Source organism: Phasianus colchicus, chromosome 1 (assembly GCF_987193195.1).
Source record: "Phasianus colchicus chromosome 1, bPhaCol1.hap1.1, whole genome shotgun sequence".
In the NCBI taxonomy this organism is placed as follows: Eukaryota; Metazoa; Chordata; class Aves; order Galliformes; family Phasianidae; genus Phasianus; species Phasianus colchicus.
The window spans coordinates 177,898,486-177,914,259 of NC_143436.1; the positions used below are offsets into that span (position 1 = coordinate 177,898,486).

Here is a 15,774-nt window from a genome sequence, read left to right on the forward strand (position 1 = left end):
CTAATTTCCAATCTTAGCTCCTCTGCATCACTTAGAAACTGAGTCCACTTTGCAATAGCTTGCTCCTGGTTACGAAGGAAACTTTGACCTCTTCCCAACAATTTTTAAAAGGATGACAGCCTTTGACTTTGGAGTTAGATTTCTCCCCTCAGCTCAGTGGAAACAAAGGAAAGGTGATGTATCCTTGTATCTCTTGTGGTTCAAAGGGTGTCTTTTGTGCAGTGTGAGTGGTTAGTTGCTTGTGTATATTGCTTCTTCTCTTCAGTACAAGTCCTGTATTTATTGCCTGTGGACTCTTTTGCTTACTGTGTCCAGCTTCTGGATTTCTCAGTACCATTGGAATTGAGAATGTGTATGAAATGTCAGTGTGCCACAGTGTGGAGTGCTGTGTAAGCAGATTAACATCTGTATATGAGGGCTTACAGCATTAAACCCAAGGAGATAGGGAAACTTTCTTTTAGCGTTGTGTGACTTCTGACTGTCAGTTTTTGGTAGTTGTCAAGAATTCACAGTGTGAACTTGTGAATGCTCATAGGAAGCTTTTTAAACCTTGAGGCATTATATGGAGTAGTTTGCTGAAAGCTGAGCAAAACAGAGCAGGAAACAGAGCTGCAGAGGATGGATTTTCTTCGAGTTGAAAATGTTTTAATTTATCATGAGTATGCTTTTTTCATTGCTCTCTCTTCCAGGAGAGAGGCAGTGTTAAAAGAGAACTCCTATGTTGTCTGTTTTTTGTTGTTTTTTTTTTTTTTTTTTGGGGGGGGGGAGAAAAAGGAAAGTGATGTACATATCTGCATATATCCGTATTTTTTATTTTGGGCAATTTATGCAAAATTGAAAATTCCTGAGTACGGCTTAGAAATTCTATACATTACTAATGCAGAGATGAAGTGGATGGCAAAACAGGAGGACACTGTAATATATTAAAGTGTGAGAATGTGGAAGGAGGAATTTTTCTCAATCCTTTTTTTCTCTCCCTCAACTTAATGATGTGAGTAAGTGAGCTTGTGAAAATTTGAGGAGTGATGGTTGGATATTTCATTGCATGTTTCAGACTTTATCAGGAGGTATTTTAAAACTCAGTGCCACAACTTTTTATGTGTTGTGTGCCTGACTTTGTTCGATAAGAATCACTGTTCTTTACGCTGCAGCAGCAGTAATTCCTTCTGTAGGAACACCCTATGTGTTTTCCCTGTTAACTGTGTCCGTTTGAAAATCTGTGTCCATGTGTAACTTTGTTAACCTTCTAATAAAAGGTAAATAGCGTTCCATTTTTCAGCAGAAAGATTTTAGAAGCTCTGAAGTATGCAAAAGTGGAACAAAACTAATTACTGTCCAGCGTACCCTTAGTTCCAGTGTTGCATTCTTGCTTTTATGAAAGCTAGCTAGTAGCTGTTTGGACTTGTTCAATATACACAACTTAGGTATGTATCTGTTTATTTAATATGGCTATTTCTGTGTATGAATTTGAAGTTTAGTATGAAGTGAAACATTCATACTAAAGTCCATTCATACATAAGTCCACGTTCTGAAAACCTGCAGCCTTTCAGTACGGAGCTGTATGCTTCTAAAGGCAGTGGTTGTAATCTGTAGTCTCAAGACCTGAACACTGATGGATGGAAGTCTACCAGCAGCTGTCACAAGCCTAAGACATCCTTGGCTGCAGAAGCCTGCTGACCTATCTCAACACTGTTTACAGAGACACCAGCCTGCTTTTTTTCTCCATTATTCTCAACAGGCTATGGGAAAAGGCTTTCTTTGTACTTATTTAACATACTTCCTCTTCTCTGTAATTCAGGTGTGAAGAACAAAATAATAGTGAATCATTATTTCCAGCCTGTACCTGGAGTGACTGAGCAGTGACTGATTAGGGTGGTTTCTACCCAATTACAGCAGATCATTGTGGTGTGAAAAGAGCTGTAACAAGAGTGGCAGCTGGGCTGGCAGTTCTGACTTGAAACATTTTTTGCTGAGTTTGATGGTCTGCCTCTTTCAATGTTAGTACCTTATTTTTTGGTTTATAATGTGATTTTCTTAACAGTGAGGGAGATGACTCAGAAGTCTTTATTTCATAGTTTGAAAGCAAACTTGAGTAGTGCCTTGTAAAAACAGAGGGTGAAGATGGGGCATGATGATAGCAGCTGAATTGTGTCAATATTTCTGAGATGTATGAGGTAATGGCATAAATATCTACTTAACATATCCTCACCGGTGTGCAGGAGACTGGTTTATTTTGCTTAACAAAGTGAGAATGTTCTACAGGACTGCTTTTCACTGAAGTAGAATTCCTTGGTATTCCTTACTAATATGGGAATCAGCTCTGAGTTCATTAGCTTATATTGAGTATGTGAGACTGTACTGAAACATTCTTCCAGTGCATGCGGTAAGTATCACCAGTGGAGTAATCTAAGTCCACATATTTGTTGCAAATATGTTGATGCTGATATTAAAAACAGCTATTTTTTATTTTTTATAAGCAGAATTTCTCCAGCCTTCTTTATCCAAGAAACAAAGCAATGCTGAAATTACTTTAAAGATGCTTAAAATCGTCTCTAAATTAAAAGAAAAAAAAATCCCAAACACCCGAACATTACAAGTGTTGTCATAACTGCTTTCTTCAGTGTTCCTGTATTTCACACTTGGTAGAACCTTTTGGTGCAATTCTGAGGACATCTGAAGCAGGACTCGAGGTTCAGCCTTGGTATGTGACCTGTAGGAGAGCAGGCACAGACACCACTAAGAGCAAAATTCTTTTCCATGCTTTTAGTGGATCCAGAAGTCTTGTTGAAAAGCTTTTCATCAGAAGAGGATTAGATGGCTTAGTCTATCAATAAGACCCCTCAAAATGCACCAATATCCAGAAAATCCGTTGTTTGGAGAACTGTGCTACCACAGTTTGAATCTTGCTAGAAAGGTGAGCAAGAGGTAATTGGTTTCCACTTCTGAGCTGTGCAACATCTTAAGACTTGAACAAATCTTTGAGAAGGAATTTCTTAATTCCTAAGGCAGAAGGATTGCTGCACAGAACTTAGTGCTGGAAGCTGTAACAAGGCTGCTAGTAGTAACACAGCAAGACTAGTGTTTAATAGGCCACTTAGCTGGAGTCCCAAGCTGTCCCATCAGTTTACTTACAGGGTACTTGCTGTGACAAAGTTGTGACCACAGTCTTCGTTCCTTTTTAATTTCAGTTGTATGCTGCATTAAATGGAACCAAGTGTTAAGTTATGTGCAGGCAATATAGAAGCCACTTGCATTACTGATACAGAGCAGTTTGTGCTATTTTGGAATGTGTGGGAAGATTTCCACTGGTGCTTCTGAAATACAAGTTGCTGGTAGCAGAAACCAATTAGTATTGACCAACTACTGCAGATATCCCAGTTAGTGTTATTTATCTGCACTTAGGCTCTAGATTGGCTTTCCTTTTGCTCTAAAAAGTGCTTTAGGTAATAGCTTTCTGCATGAAACTACCTGTATTCAGCTCATGAGTTTCAGATAAGATAATCATTTGTAGTGGTGTTTGTATTGCATTTGGAAATCTTTTCTGTTGTCCTATGAGGAGATCGTTTGCTGGACTGTGGAAAAGCATCTTGGAGTCCTTCAAAGAATGAAAATATTGTCAAATTCCAAATGATGCAACTGGTAAAATGCTATTATTAGTTAAACTAATTCTCTTCTAGCTTTTTTTAGTTCTAGGTAAATATTGTGATTAACTGATAAGAAATGCTGATTTATGACAAAATCTAAAAAATAATGAATTCTCCTGCAGTGCAGCAGTAGCTGATACTGAAATCTATCACAGTGCAGAAAGATTTGGATACCATTATGGAAGGAGTGCTTTAACCATTGGAATGGTCCATGCTTGCCTGGTGTCGGTGATGTTGTGTTGCTAATTTGTGCCAATGTATTTGAAATATCAATGTCTTCAATCTCTGGTGGGATGCTCCTAACTCCAAACCCCTGGGACAGTTAAATTGGTGAATATAGCCTGGACACAATGTCCAGATGGGAAGAACAGCTGTGAGATAGCTGTGGTGCCCCTTCACCTGCTGCATGCTCAGCTCTTTGGCATCCTGAAGGAGTGTTTTTAATGCGTTTGTTTTCTCCCAGCATCGTGGTGAATTTCATGTACCTGCAGTAGCAACACAGCAGGGGAATGAAACTGGGTCTCTTTCCCCCTTTGCATAAATTCACTATTTAAGCAACTTCCATACACCGGAGCTTAAAGTTAAAAAGCAGTTCGACTTAATGCAAACAAAGCTGCTTTCCCACATTTGTTGAGTAAATATTGGCCCGTCTTCAGCAAGATGTATTCACTTTTGATTCTGTATTTTTACTTTTTCTTCCACTGCTTTTCTTTGCTCTGTCCAGTGAAACGTGAACAGGAAGAAGCTAAGTTTTTTTGTAGTTATTCTTTAATGGAGTTTGAGTAAGAACTCAAGAGTTGATTCAGATGCACTTTTGAAGGAACAGTTAGTATTTGCTTCTACCACCTCCCCTGTTTGTCACTGAAGAAGTAACAGTTCTGATAGTTTCAATGACACTTAGAAATAATGGCTTTAGAACTGGGGATCGCGCTGTGAATTTCAGATCGCCATCACTCGTAGCAGGTGGCTTGTGTCTTGATTTCAGTTATCTTCATATCAGTGCAGTGTGTTTAGTGAAATCTATTCTGGGTTTGCACAGTAACTGGATATCTTGTTAAACTCCCTTTATTGGACAGTAGTATTTCTAGGTTAATTGTTTGTCAGCTCTATTTTATTGAGCTGTACTTGCCAGCAGGGCTGCATATTTCTTTAGTGATGACCTGACATTGTTGGAGCTTGCTAAAACAATGTCATGCCTCCAGAGCTTTTAGAGCTGTTTTCTAAACATGCTTTGTTCAATGCATTTGTTACTGACAAATAGCTGGGAGCCTTTTCTCTGTAGGGATTGCATGAATAGAGAACAAATGGAAAGGCTTTGTCTATTTGTGTGCTTTAGGAGAATCCTCCAGCGTACAGGATTTGGAAGTAAAAATGCTACCACTTCTATTAAATGTGACCACAGGGCTTGGGTTTTTCAGTTAAGCTGAGCATAAGCAGTCATGCTAGTGCCTGCTGTGTATTAAGGCTGCCATGAGCATTGCTGTAGGAGACCTTTCTACTGGAAAAATGCTAATTTTGGCAACGTTAATTAGCTTTTGTAGTTTTCCACTTCCTACATGTGGCAGAAGTCCTGCCACAAGGAACTGTAGGTTATGGAAAGCTGCCAATCTGTTACTGGTTGTCAATTGTTCTTACTGAACTAGGGAGGAGCAGGATTGTCAGGCTCCAGTGGATAGCAGTTCACAATGCATGTTCAAGCACTTCTAGCTTAACACTGCTCTGTACAAGGTTAACTACCAAAATGAAGTGACTTAAGATAAGCTTGTTGCTGATGCAGCTTCTGAGGATGTGCAGATAGCTCAGCCAGGCAGGGCTTGTAAAATTCAACATCAGTCCTGAGATGTCACTTATGCACTAGGATAAGTAGCTCTGTTGGCCAGAAGTAACAAAGATAATCAATTAATACTGCTAATATCCATCTAAATAGTTGTTCACAAATGTACGTACTGCGAAAAAACACTGGTATGAATGAGGCATGACTGTGAAGTGAATGGATGCTTTTCTCTGGTAAGAGAGGGGTTTTCTAAGTCTGGTAAAGAGGCGTGATTAGATTTTTGAATATCACGGTTGCAGAACAATTTGCCATTGCTTCAGTCAGTGCTGCTCTGTGCCCTCCCCGTGCCCTGCTTGCAGCCCAGACAGTGCCCATGGCACACCATGTTCAGCTGGTGCTGGGCAGCGGATGTGTGTTCAGAGCCAGGCCAGGCTGCCCCGTGGGAGGACCTGGCACAGACCTAAAGCATATTAGCCCACAGAAAGTGGTGGTGAAAGTTGGCTGGCAGGGGAGGTTGCGGGCTTGTATGGTACCCTGAGACATTTAAACTCATATGAAACGGCCTTTCTCCCCACATTATATGATATGAGGAGACCTGCACACACTTAAGATGTGATCACTTCTTTCTTCTACAAAGGCAGAATGAATCTTCCAGAAGACACAGTGATGCCTTTTGTTACTTCTGGTGGGAGCCCATTCCGTAAATAAAGGAATCTTTGCTCTAAGGGTGAGGAGGTCCCTGGGATAAGAACTGTCCCCTTGGTTGAAAGTTTTCTCAAGTTACTGTGCACTGCAGTTTGAAACTGCTAGAAATCTTTTTTTGTGTACTTCCAAAGTTCAAATGCTTTAATTTTAAGAGATGTGAATATTCCTAATCATTTCTCATAATGTATGGATAATTCAAGACAACAGATTCATCCCTCTTATATGGCCTTACAGCGGTTTTGTTGGAAGATGTTTCAGAGCTTGATGTTTAGATGGCTAGATAAAACAGTGTAATAACAAAGTTATGACCTGTTTTATTTTGGAGCAATACGTAATATATGAGCTGTTTATGTACAAGATGTCAGTGTAACCATAGGGAAACAGGAGGGATGAGCAGAAAGCTGGAAACAAAACTGCCATGTGGAGGATGGGCAGCGATGTCTCCACATCTGTGTAACAGACGTGGTACCTTTTTGTTCTTTGTCTTGCTCTGGTCAGGCATCTCAGCCTGGAGCAATCACAGCCCATAGGATCCAAGCCTTGCAGTTCAAGGCTGCTATTATTTTCCCTCTTTCGTTCTTGAGCCTGTCTCAGACTTCCTTCAGAGACTGTCTCAAACTGGCTCAAGTACTGAAGCACAGCATGCCCTTTTCTCAGCTGATGGAAGTATACAGACCACACTTACTGATGGAAGTTCTATTCTCAAGGATTCACTTGACAGAGTGAAGGGAGCTCCGTGAGGTTGGAGGCTTCATTTGTTCAAACTGAAACAGCTGCCAAAACAAGCCAGCATGGCTTGCTGAAGACCTCATTTCCACTTAAGCAGTAATCACTGCAGAGAAGTAATTGCTCTTTATAAACCTTTCATCTCCCTTTTCGGGAATTTGTAAACATCTGACTTTTATGTCTCCTGAGTCAGTTTCATCATTAAAATAACCTTCCACACGTACAAGGAACCAACCTAGCTAATAGTCTTCATGGCAGCACTGTTTGTTGGTGGGGCTCTGTGTGAATGAGTGTTCTTTGCACCTGCTGTAACAATTGTGTGTTGTTCATCTAGTTAAATGTCATCTGAATTATATTGTGCTTGCTGCTGTGCTTCCTGCAGCAATAACAACTCTGGAGTTAGCTTGTTTTAATGCTGCTTCTGTACTTAAGAGCTAATGCAGAACTTTTGCAGCCAGTATCAATCTTGCTGTTAAGAGATGTCATGTGCCTCCAGGATCTTAACATGCACACACAGTTCCACCGAAGGCAGTGTCTGAACCCTTAATTCAAGTAGATCTTCTTGATTGATTTTTCCTTCCGCTGTTCCAGAGAACCTGACCTTTTGAACATGTTAGTGGAAACCAAACCTGCTTGGTGAGAGGAGTTCAAGTCCTTAACGCTCAATTACCCAGCCCCCCCATGGTTCAGATGTCTGTGACTGGCTCTCTTTCTGCTTGCTCTTGCAAACTTACAAAAGCACTGACATGAAGCAGCGCTCATGCTTCAGCTCTCACATGGGAGAATATTTCAAGGTTTTTTTTTTTAAACTGTGGAAGGGACAGTTGTAGGTGAGTGCTGTTACCTCTGGAAACAGGACCACCTGTGCCTCAAGGAGATCTTGTTCTCTTTGACATGAGGAGTTGGAAGGTGAAGTTAATCTCTGTACTGTCAATCTTCTAACAAACAAAACAAAGCCCCACCTCAGTGAAGGAGTAGAAATGGATGATTGAGAAATGGTAAAGCTGTACTCAAATGCCTCTTGACAGTGTGCACTTGCTTCTCGCCAAGGTAGCTTTTTTGCCTTTATTACTGGTAGTCTTTGTATCTTCAAGGATGAGTCAGTAGAGGAAACATGGTTTTATAAAATGTATTGGGGATGGATATAGGGATAATGGTAGCCTATGGTGTTGTTACAGGAAAATTACTCATTAATAAGTGAAGTAAATATATCAGAATACAGTTAATGAGTTTCTCAGCTTGCTGCTTGCTACTTTTCATGCAGATGTTATAAGAAAAAACTCATCTCTGGTATTTTTTTTACTGGCACAAGAATGAACTAAGGTATGTGAGGGACATAAATTTTTCCAAATTATACAATGGTTGCCTTTAAAAGAAATCTCTGCGTTTCTGCCAGGGAGCAGGGCTGGACTTTGAGCTCTACTGATGTGTGTCCAAACTCATTCAACAGAGTCAGTCCCAGTTTGCTCTGCAATGTAACTTGAAACATAACTTACATGAATTAAGTTGCAGATATCAAGGAGACAGATCTGTTGTAATGTTTGAACACCTGTTTAAACATGATACCCTGTAGGTAGGCAAGGTGTGCATAGTTCACAGCTGTTGCTTTAGGAAATACTGGTTTGTTATTTAGTTTTCTGCATATGTTCCACTTCTCTCCCTGCCGCAGCCTGCCCTGAGCTGCAGACCTGCAGTGCCTGGCACCCAGCTCCCAGAGCTGCTTTGAAGATGAAATGGCCGTGTTGGGGCTGGTCAAAGGGCTAGCCTCCGTATACTTGTCCTTAGTGACCAAAAATGTGCTCCAAATGAGCTGGTAACAGCTGAACGTGTACCTCTAATTAGTCATACCTATGTTATTTTAAGCATCTGCCATGTTACATAAGTAACAATGTCCATGGATATAAGGATTTAATGCATATTAAGTTCACTCAAAAACGACTCATTGTGTTGATGTTAGCATAATCATTAGAATAAGAGCATGCTTTGGAGCAGTCAGCTGCAGAAGTTGATAAATGGTAGAATGTTATAAATGTTTTGATTTGATTACAATTGCACGAGTTCTGGCTCTTAATTCAATCATAAATTCTATGAGCATACAATCTAGAAATAAAAATGTTCCAGCATAACATTATTCTGTTCCACTAGCTTGGTGGCCTGTAGAGCATCATATGTAGTTGTAATGTATCTTTGAAATCTGCAAACTCTTAATATTGTTATTTTTTTCTTTAGACCTGCTTGGGGGATTCACCTCTGGGCTAAATCTGAACTATTCATTTGATTAAAAAATGAGTTAAAGATGGGAGGCACTACTGAAATTTGTTTAATTATGTTTTGTATTACAGGAAAGATATTACACTTGAGATTATGTGCATGTAACTTCAAATGAAGAAAAAAAAACAACTTGGAAGTAACGAATATTCAAGGAGATAAATTCTCTTCAATTATACAACAAATGTTCTACTTGATCTTTTAAATGTGGATGTGTGTTTTTATCCAGTTGATTTTGTTGATGTAAGCTATGTGGAAGCCTGATCCCCTTGAGACGGAGCTTCATGTAACAAATTGTGCTATCTTATCTCTTATAACTGTTTTGTTCAGGAAGGTGCAGCACTCATTAAATGCCTTAGAAGTGCAGACAAGGAAAGACAAGAGGGAGAAGAAAATGATTAAAGTATGGAGAATGCAGTTATCTAACCTTATATGTACGAAGATAACTAAGACAGCCATACTAAAATTAATTGTCTGATCAAGGTGGTAGTAAAAGTTTTGTTCATAGCAATCAGTTGTGAAAGACACAACAGGGTAGGCAGTGCATTTCATTTTATTATTTCATGATTTGTGATAGATAGTGTTGTGGCTTGCAATTAGTCTGAAAAGCTTAAAGGTAGAAGGTAACTGGAAAAACATTTCTCAGAGAGGAGCGGGCTTAATAGAAAGGTGCTCTTGACTTGGGAGACTTCAATAATCATAGAGTCACCAAGGTTGGAAAATACCTCTAAGGTCATCCAGTCCAACCATCCACCTGTTACCAATATTTCCCACTAAGCCATCTCCCTCAGTACATCTAAACATTTCTTGAACACCTCCAGGGATAGTGACTCCACCACTTCCCTAAGCAGCCCATTCCACCACTCCTTTTCCTTGAAAGGAGGAGTACTGATGAGCTGTCTGTTCCCTGGGAACATAAGCTGCCTTTATTAAAATAGAAAAATAAAAACCCAAAGAACACTTATTACAGTTTGTCTGATTCTTGCAGGGCTTACATTCAGTGTCTTGGAGGAAGACAGTTGTACCATAGCTGCAAGCACTTGGTTCTTAAGGTTCCTGCTAATTTTAATGCCCAGTGCATAAGTGAGGGAAGTTATGCAGTGCAAAATAAGTCAGAGCTGCTTTTTTAACTGTAAAAATTATTCTTTTCATATAAGAGAATGCTGTGTGCTACTTGAATAGACTGTGCCTCATACTGCTCAGACAGTGCAACAGAGCATGTGCATCTGAACCTATATCAAGCAAGCACATAGATCCCTGATGTAAATAGTATGTTCAGAGTAAAGGCTTGCATGTAGTAGTCTTACTCTCTTCAGCTGGTTTTGGTTACTTGACAACTTGGAGGTGGCTTATATAACTCATTGACAATTGTGTGATTGAATCTTCTTGTCAGCTTGGACACTTTTCACATTTTTCATAATAGCCATTGCTGGATTTGATGTGAAGACTAGAAATTATGTATCTTAGAGACCAGTTAGTGTTTGTAGAAAATAGAAAATATTGTGAAACTGTGGATGGTTATTATGGAAGATTGTTCATAACTGAATCTAGGTTCTGAGCTAGGAGAGGAGGCAGCTCAAAAATGTCACTGTACAATTTCTGATTCTATGTTTAACTCAGCCTACCCCAGTATTTAAGATTTATGCTCTTATGAGGGGTAAACACTTACATGCTTTAACCTGAGCTCATGGTGCTGCTGCTCATAGTACTGGAGTTTGGTCACACATCAAGTTATAGGGTGGTTCTCCTAGTCGTTGAGGTTGTAGTGATGTATTGCTGTCTGCCTTCTGGATCTGTGTGATACCTCTTGTTCTGTACGGTACTTCTTGTTCTTCACTGTAATACAGATAGCTGAATTCCTTCATACTGTACATGTTTTTACTGTATGATCTTCAAATCATTTTCTAACAGTGGCTTTAGAAGCCTTCTTTAAATTTCCGTAATGTTCAGATGAAGGATTAAAATAAAAATCTTCTAACCTGCAGCACAGCCAAGTACAGTGTGGTGACTTTTCTACCTCGATTCCTGTATGAGCAGATAAGAAAAGCTGCAAATGCATTCTTCCTCTTCATTGCCTTACTGCAGGTATAGTTTCATTGTTTTACTTTCATTTATTAAATAACTGAATGTAGCTACAGTTATTTGAATGTTCAAGGTCGACTGCAAAGAAGTTCTCAAATGTAGGTTAAGTAGTAACATTGATGACATATGTACTTAATAATTGAAATTAGAGGGTATTGGAGCTGTTTTTTTCCAACATAATTCCTAAAATCAAGCTAGTTATATTATTAATATAGTAGTATCACAAAATATGGAAATACTGACCATATTGGGAAAAACATGCATAGATTCTTGTGAATGTGCCGATATTTTAAATAGTACAGATATTCACCCTGAATCAGTGCTATTCATCAGTTGAATGCTTTTCTTATTAAGAAGTAGTAAAATAAAAGGCCTGTACAGCAGCATAATCATATACATTCATAGCAGTAGCTTCTTCAAGTTGGTTGGGAGCTTAGGCTGGTGTGCCTGCTGAACTTAAATGGCAATCATGTACAAATCAGAATTTAAGTTCTGTCTCTTTTTCTGCTGGTAATTTTGCATGAAATGCTGAATTTGCTAGAAACTTATTTTAAAAATAAAATGAACATCTCTTTTCCTTTCTGTTCACAGCAAATTCCAGATGTCTCTCCAACAGGAAGATATACCACCTTGGTGCCATTGCTATTTATTTTGACAGTTGCTGGCATCAAAGAAATCATAGAAGACTATGTGAGTATGGATTATTATGTGGGAAATGTACACTAAAAGCAGATGGTATTTCAAAAAGCCGTGAGATGCCATAAAGCTTTGCATCTCTGAAGTCTATTTAGCCATTACTGAGCAGTGGCTAAATACTTTCAAAGATGCTGACTCTTCAGAAATTTCTGTAATACAGAGATAAGTAAATAATTTTCTGGTACAGCTTACATGGTAAACAAACAAGTTGTATGGAAACAAGTTGGTGTAGAACAGAACACTTACTTATACTTACTCAAGTTTATCTATTGGTGCATTCATTAGAAAAGCCTGGCTAGAACAGGAACTGTAGAGTCCTGACAGACACGTGGCCTTTTTAGTAGGTTTTGAAAACTGGAGATCAAAATCATTAAAAATGTAAAATTATCTTCAGGGCAGAGCAAAAGAAAATCTGGATACTGTTTATAATGAGAACATGTTTATACTTTGCAAGGTTCTGATTAATAATTTAACTTAGAAAACATTTTAAACACACAGTACATATAACATGTATACTCCAACTGTCAGCTAAATATACTGTTGCTTTCTTTTCCCTTTGCTTTCCTTTCAAAAACCAATTTTGGAGACTTCAGCTTTCTGCTGTTGATCCTTGTTTGTGTCTGATTGCCAACATGGAGATTGTTGCTTTAAAATTGTATCATTTTGTTGTAAGCCCTTTGGATTTAAGTGATAGGTGTGGCTTTTTTCAAAACATACAGGCAAGAAAGACCCCATGTATCTTCTTGTGGCATGTCGTGTTTCTAGCTTTAATGTTTTTGGAATCCTTCATGAAATTATCTGTAATGAAATATTTTTCTTGCAGAAAAGACATAAGGCAGACAGTGCAGTGAACAAAAAGAAAACAGTAGGTAAGAATAAAGAATCTTAAATACTTGAAGTGCAAATAGTGAATACCAGAGTACTTTTTTTTTTTTTAATATATAGACTTGTGTTACTGAAACTGTCATGGTGGCAAGTACATGTCTTTTTGGAGTCGGTAGTCACTGGCGTGTCAGGACTGTACCTTACAAAATGTTTGATGCTGACTGTGTGACACCTGGGGGTGAGAGGTTGGGGTAAGTTTTTAGAATTTAAAAGCTGATTTAATTTCAGGATTGTTTGAAGTCATGCAGTTCTCAGCTCCTCCGTGAAAACAGAGCAGTTCTCTCCTCCTCCAGAATACTTCCTTGACTGTTCAAAATCCACCAAGGCAATAAAACTTATGTCAAAGGATATATATATATATATGTGCTGCCCTTAAAATATAGGAAGAACTCTGGGTATTCTGTGGATGTGCTTTCTTTGAGGTGTCAGCAAAAGAACTTCCCATAAATGCCAATGTTTACCCCTAACATATTGAAACTGCTTGACACTGATTACCTCAAGACATCATTTTGATTTTCTTTTCCCTTAACTGAAAAGTTGTGCAGAAAATAGTAAGGATTTATTGATTGCTACCTCACAGCCACTCTGCAATCATGGGATCTTGGTGTTCTCAGACATTCCACTGTGGAGCTTTGTAGGTGAAACTGAAAACAAAGTGACTTGAACTTTCAGCAGAGCATCTTTCTTCCAAAGTGGTTGGACTTGGTGATCTTAAGAAGCTTTTCCAGCCTAAATGATTCTGTTGCTATGATTCTATATGTAGTTTAAGTGTCAAAAAGCTAAAGAAACGCTTAGTGGAACACGAGGATCAAAACAACGTGCTAGATCCATGCTTCAGTTAACAGGCAGAATATATGCAGGAATATTTTCAGTGTGTTTTTCCTTAGTGCTTGAGAGGTTATATTGGTCACTGAGGTTGTATATTAATGAACATCAAAGAAAGCTTTGTTTTATCAGTTCTTTCCGGTATTTTTTTCCTATGAGTTCAAGAAGATGTTGCAGGTGCAATTATTAATCCTGAGAAATCTGCGGTTATCTGGCTGTAGTACAACAGAACATGCTATAGATAACATTAGAGGCTGCACTTTCCAAGGTCATGTAGGCAGTTCAGTCTAATCCATTTATGGATAGAGAACATGCACTAACAAACACTTAAGAGGAAGCTTATCATAGTAATTGTGGAGAGACAGCCTAAAGAACACTGAGTGTCCGTAAGATGCTCTTATGGATGTAACTGGAACAAAGCAATTGAAAAGCAATTGTTTTGGTGTAGTTCGACATGTATTTTTTGCTTTTATATTCTAAATACAGTTTTCAGAATATACTGCCTGAAACTGTCATCATTTTTTTAAGAGGAAGGTTAGAAAAGCACATTTATGAGAGTGTCATAAGAGTGAAAAAATGCATTATAAGTATGAAAAGCTTATTTATGTTCAGAGTGGAATTAAGGCATTTTAAATTTAGTTTCTGTATGTGCTTTTAGATACTTAGACTCCTTATACAGCTGAGTGAGGTCTAGGCCATGTCATCAGTTAGAGAGCAGTTATGCTTACCCTCAAGCAGACATCCACTGTCTGCTTAACTATGTTCTGAGCTCCACCTGTAGTGACCAGATGCTTGCTTCGTTAACATGCATATAGATTTTGCATTTATCTCTGTTCAGCTTTTGATCTTTATTGTGTAGCTTCAAAGCATGTTTCCTGTTTTCAGTTTCCCATAGAATGTGTTGACTTGGTTTGCAGAGTGGGTTTGATATATATGAATTAAATTGCGTTGGAAGAAACCCAACTGAAAGTCGTTCTTCAAGTGAACATGTGCAACTACACTGGGAGCTGAAGTGTGTTAGGCTTGGAACCAGTGTTTTGTGTCTTGGGCAACTTCACACAGTGTATATGGAGATTATATTTGATCTAGGGAACAGACATGTTCTGTACTGATAATTGTTTCAAAATTTGTCTGAATCTTGGGTATTTATTCTGATCTAAGTTTACATTTCCTTTTCAGTTCTAAGAAATGGAATGTGGCAAGACATTGTGTGGAAAGAGGTAAATATAATCAGGGGTGGGGTAGATGGAGAAAGAGAGTTCAAAAGTTTTTCTTACTGTAACAGAGAGGGAGGCCTAGAGTTAATATGCCCTATGTGTGCCCTGTGACTTAAGGTGGGAGGGGTCCTTTCTGCTGTAATGGTGAAAATTGCCCTGAGCAAAGCCTCTAGATACTGATCTTTATATCTTAGTACTATGTTTCAACCAAATGTTGCAAAATTGTATTCTTGCTTGACAGTTAATGTGTTCTGGTGTATAAATGGTATTTTCTTTTCAGTCCATGTCTAGAAGAGTCACTTTCACTGCAATGCTCTACTTCTCTTAGGAGTCTGACAGGCTTATTTTTGTTCCTTTTATTTTATTTTGTGCTAAAAAGTTCTTATGTTTTGAGGCTAATTGTTGACTCAAGTAGGGAACGCAAGAACTGCTGCCACCTTCAGCACACTTGAACGCAGGTTGTATTGAAACCTACTTCTGGGACAAGCTGAGATCTATTTACAGAACTTTCTAAAGTCCCTCAGCATGCACTGATGTAATTTTGGCTCTTAACTCCTCTTAAAGACAAAATGAGTTCTGTTAACTAATAGATGAAGGTGAATTACAGTCGTCTGTTACCTCAGAGAAATGAGACTTACCTCAGGAGACCTAAATGCAATCCTGCTGAAGTGTTAGATTATAGCAGAAACTAAAGATCTCTGGGGATTCTGAGGCCTCTTGGTTATGTTATTTATGCTGTTCCACATCCTGTTTGAAGTGAAGACAGTGAACTCAAAGGTAATATTTGAAGCTGAGCCTGGAATCTATTTTTTTTTTCTTATACCCTTTGTCTTCTCAAATATTTCTTCAATTGGTCTGTATCTTGCATTTGCATATTGTCTATGCTTGCATATGTTGTTAGGGAATAACTGTGCTATCAATGTATTTACTTTAAGACAGATTTCTGATACTT

General features: G+C 38.6%; 1 protein-coding gene across 6 annotated transcripts in view; it reads left to right on the top strand.

Annotated features, from left to right (window-relative positions):
* ATP8A2 (ATPase phospholipid transporting 8A2) overlaps positions 1–15,774 on the top strand; it is a 318,618-nt gene that overhangs the window by 36,691 nt on the left and 266,153 nt on the right. For all 6 annotated transcript variants that reach the window (XM_090133805.1, XM_090133804.1, XM_031615871.2 and 3 more), the window contains 4 exons: positions 11,103–11,202; positions 11,791–11,889; positions 12,719–12,764; positions 14,785–14,825. In XM_090133805.1, coding sequence (XP_089989931.1) covers positions 11,103–11,202; positions 11,791–11,889; positions 12,719–12,764; positions 14,785–14,825 — 286 coding nt within the window. The remainder of the gene's footprint in view (positions 1–11,102; positions 11,203–11,790; positions 11,890–12,718; positions 12,765–14,784; positions 14,826–15,774) is intronic.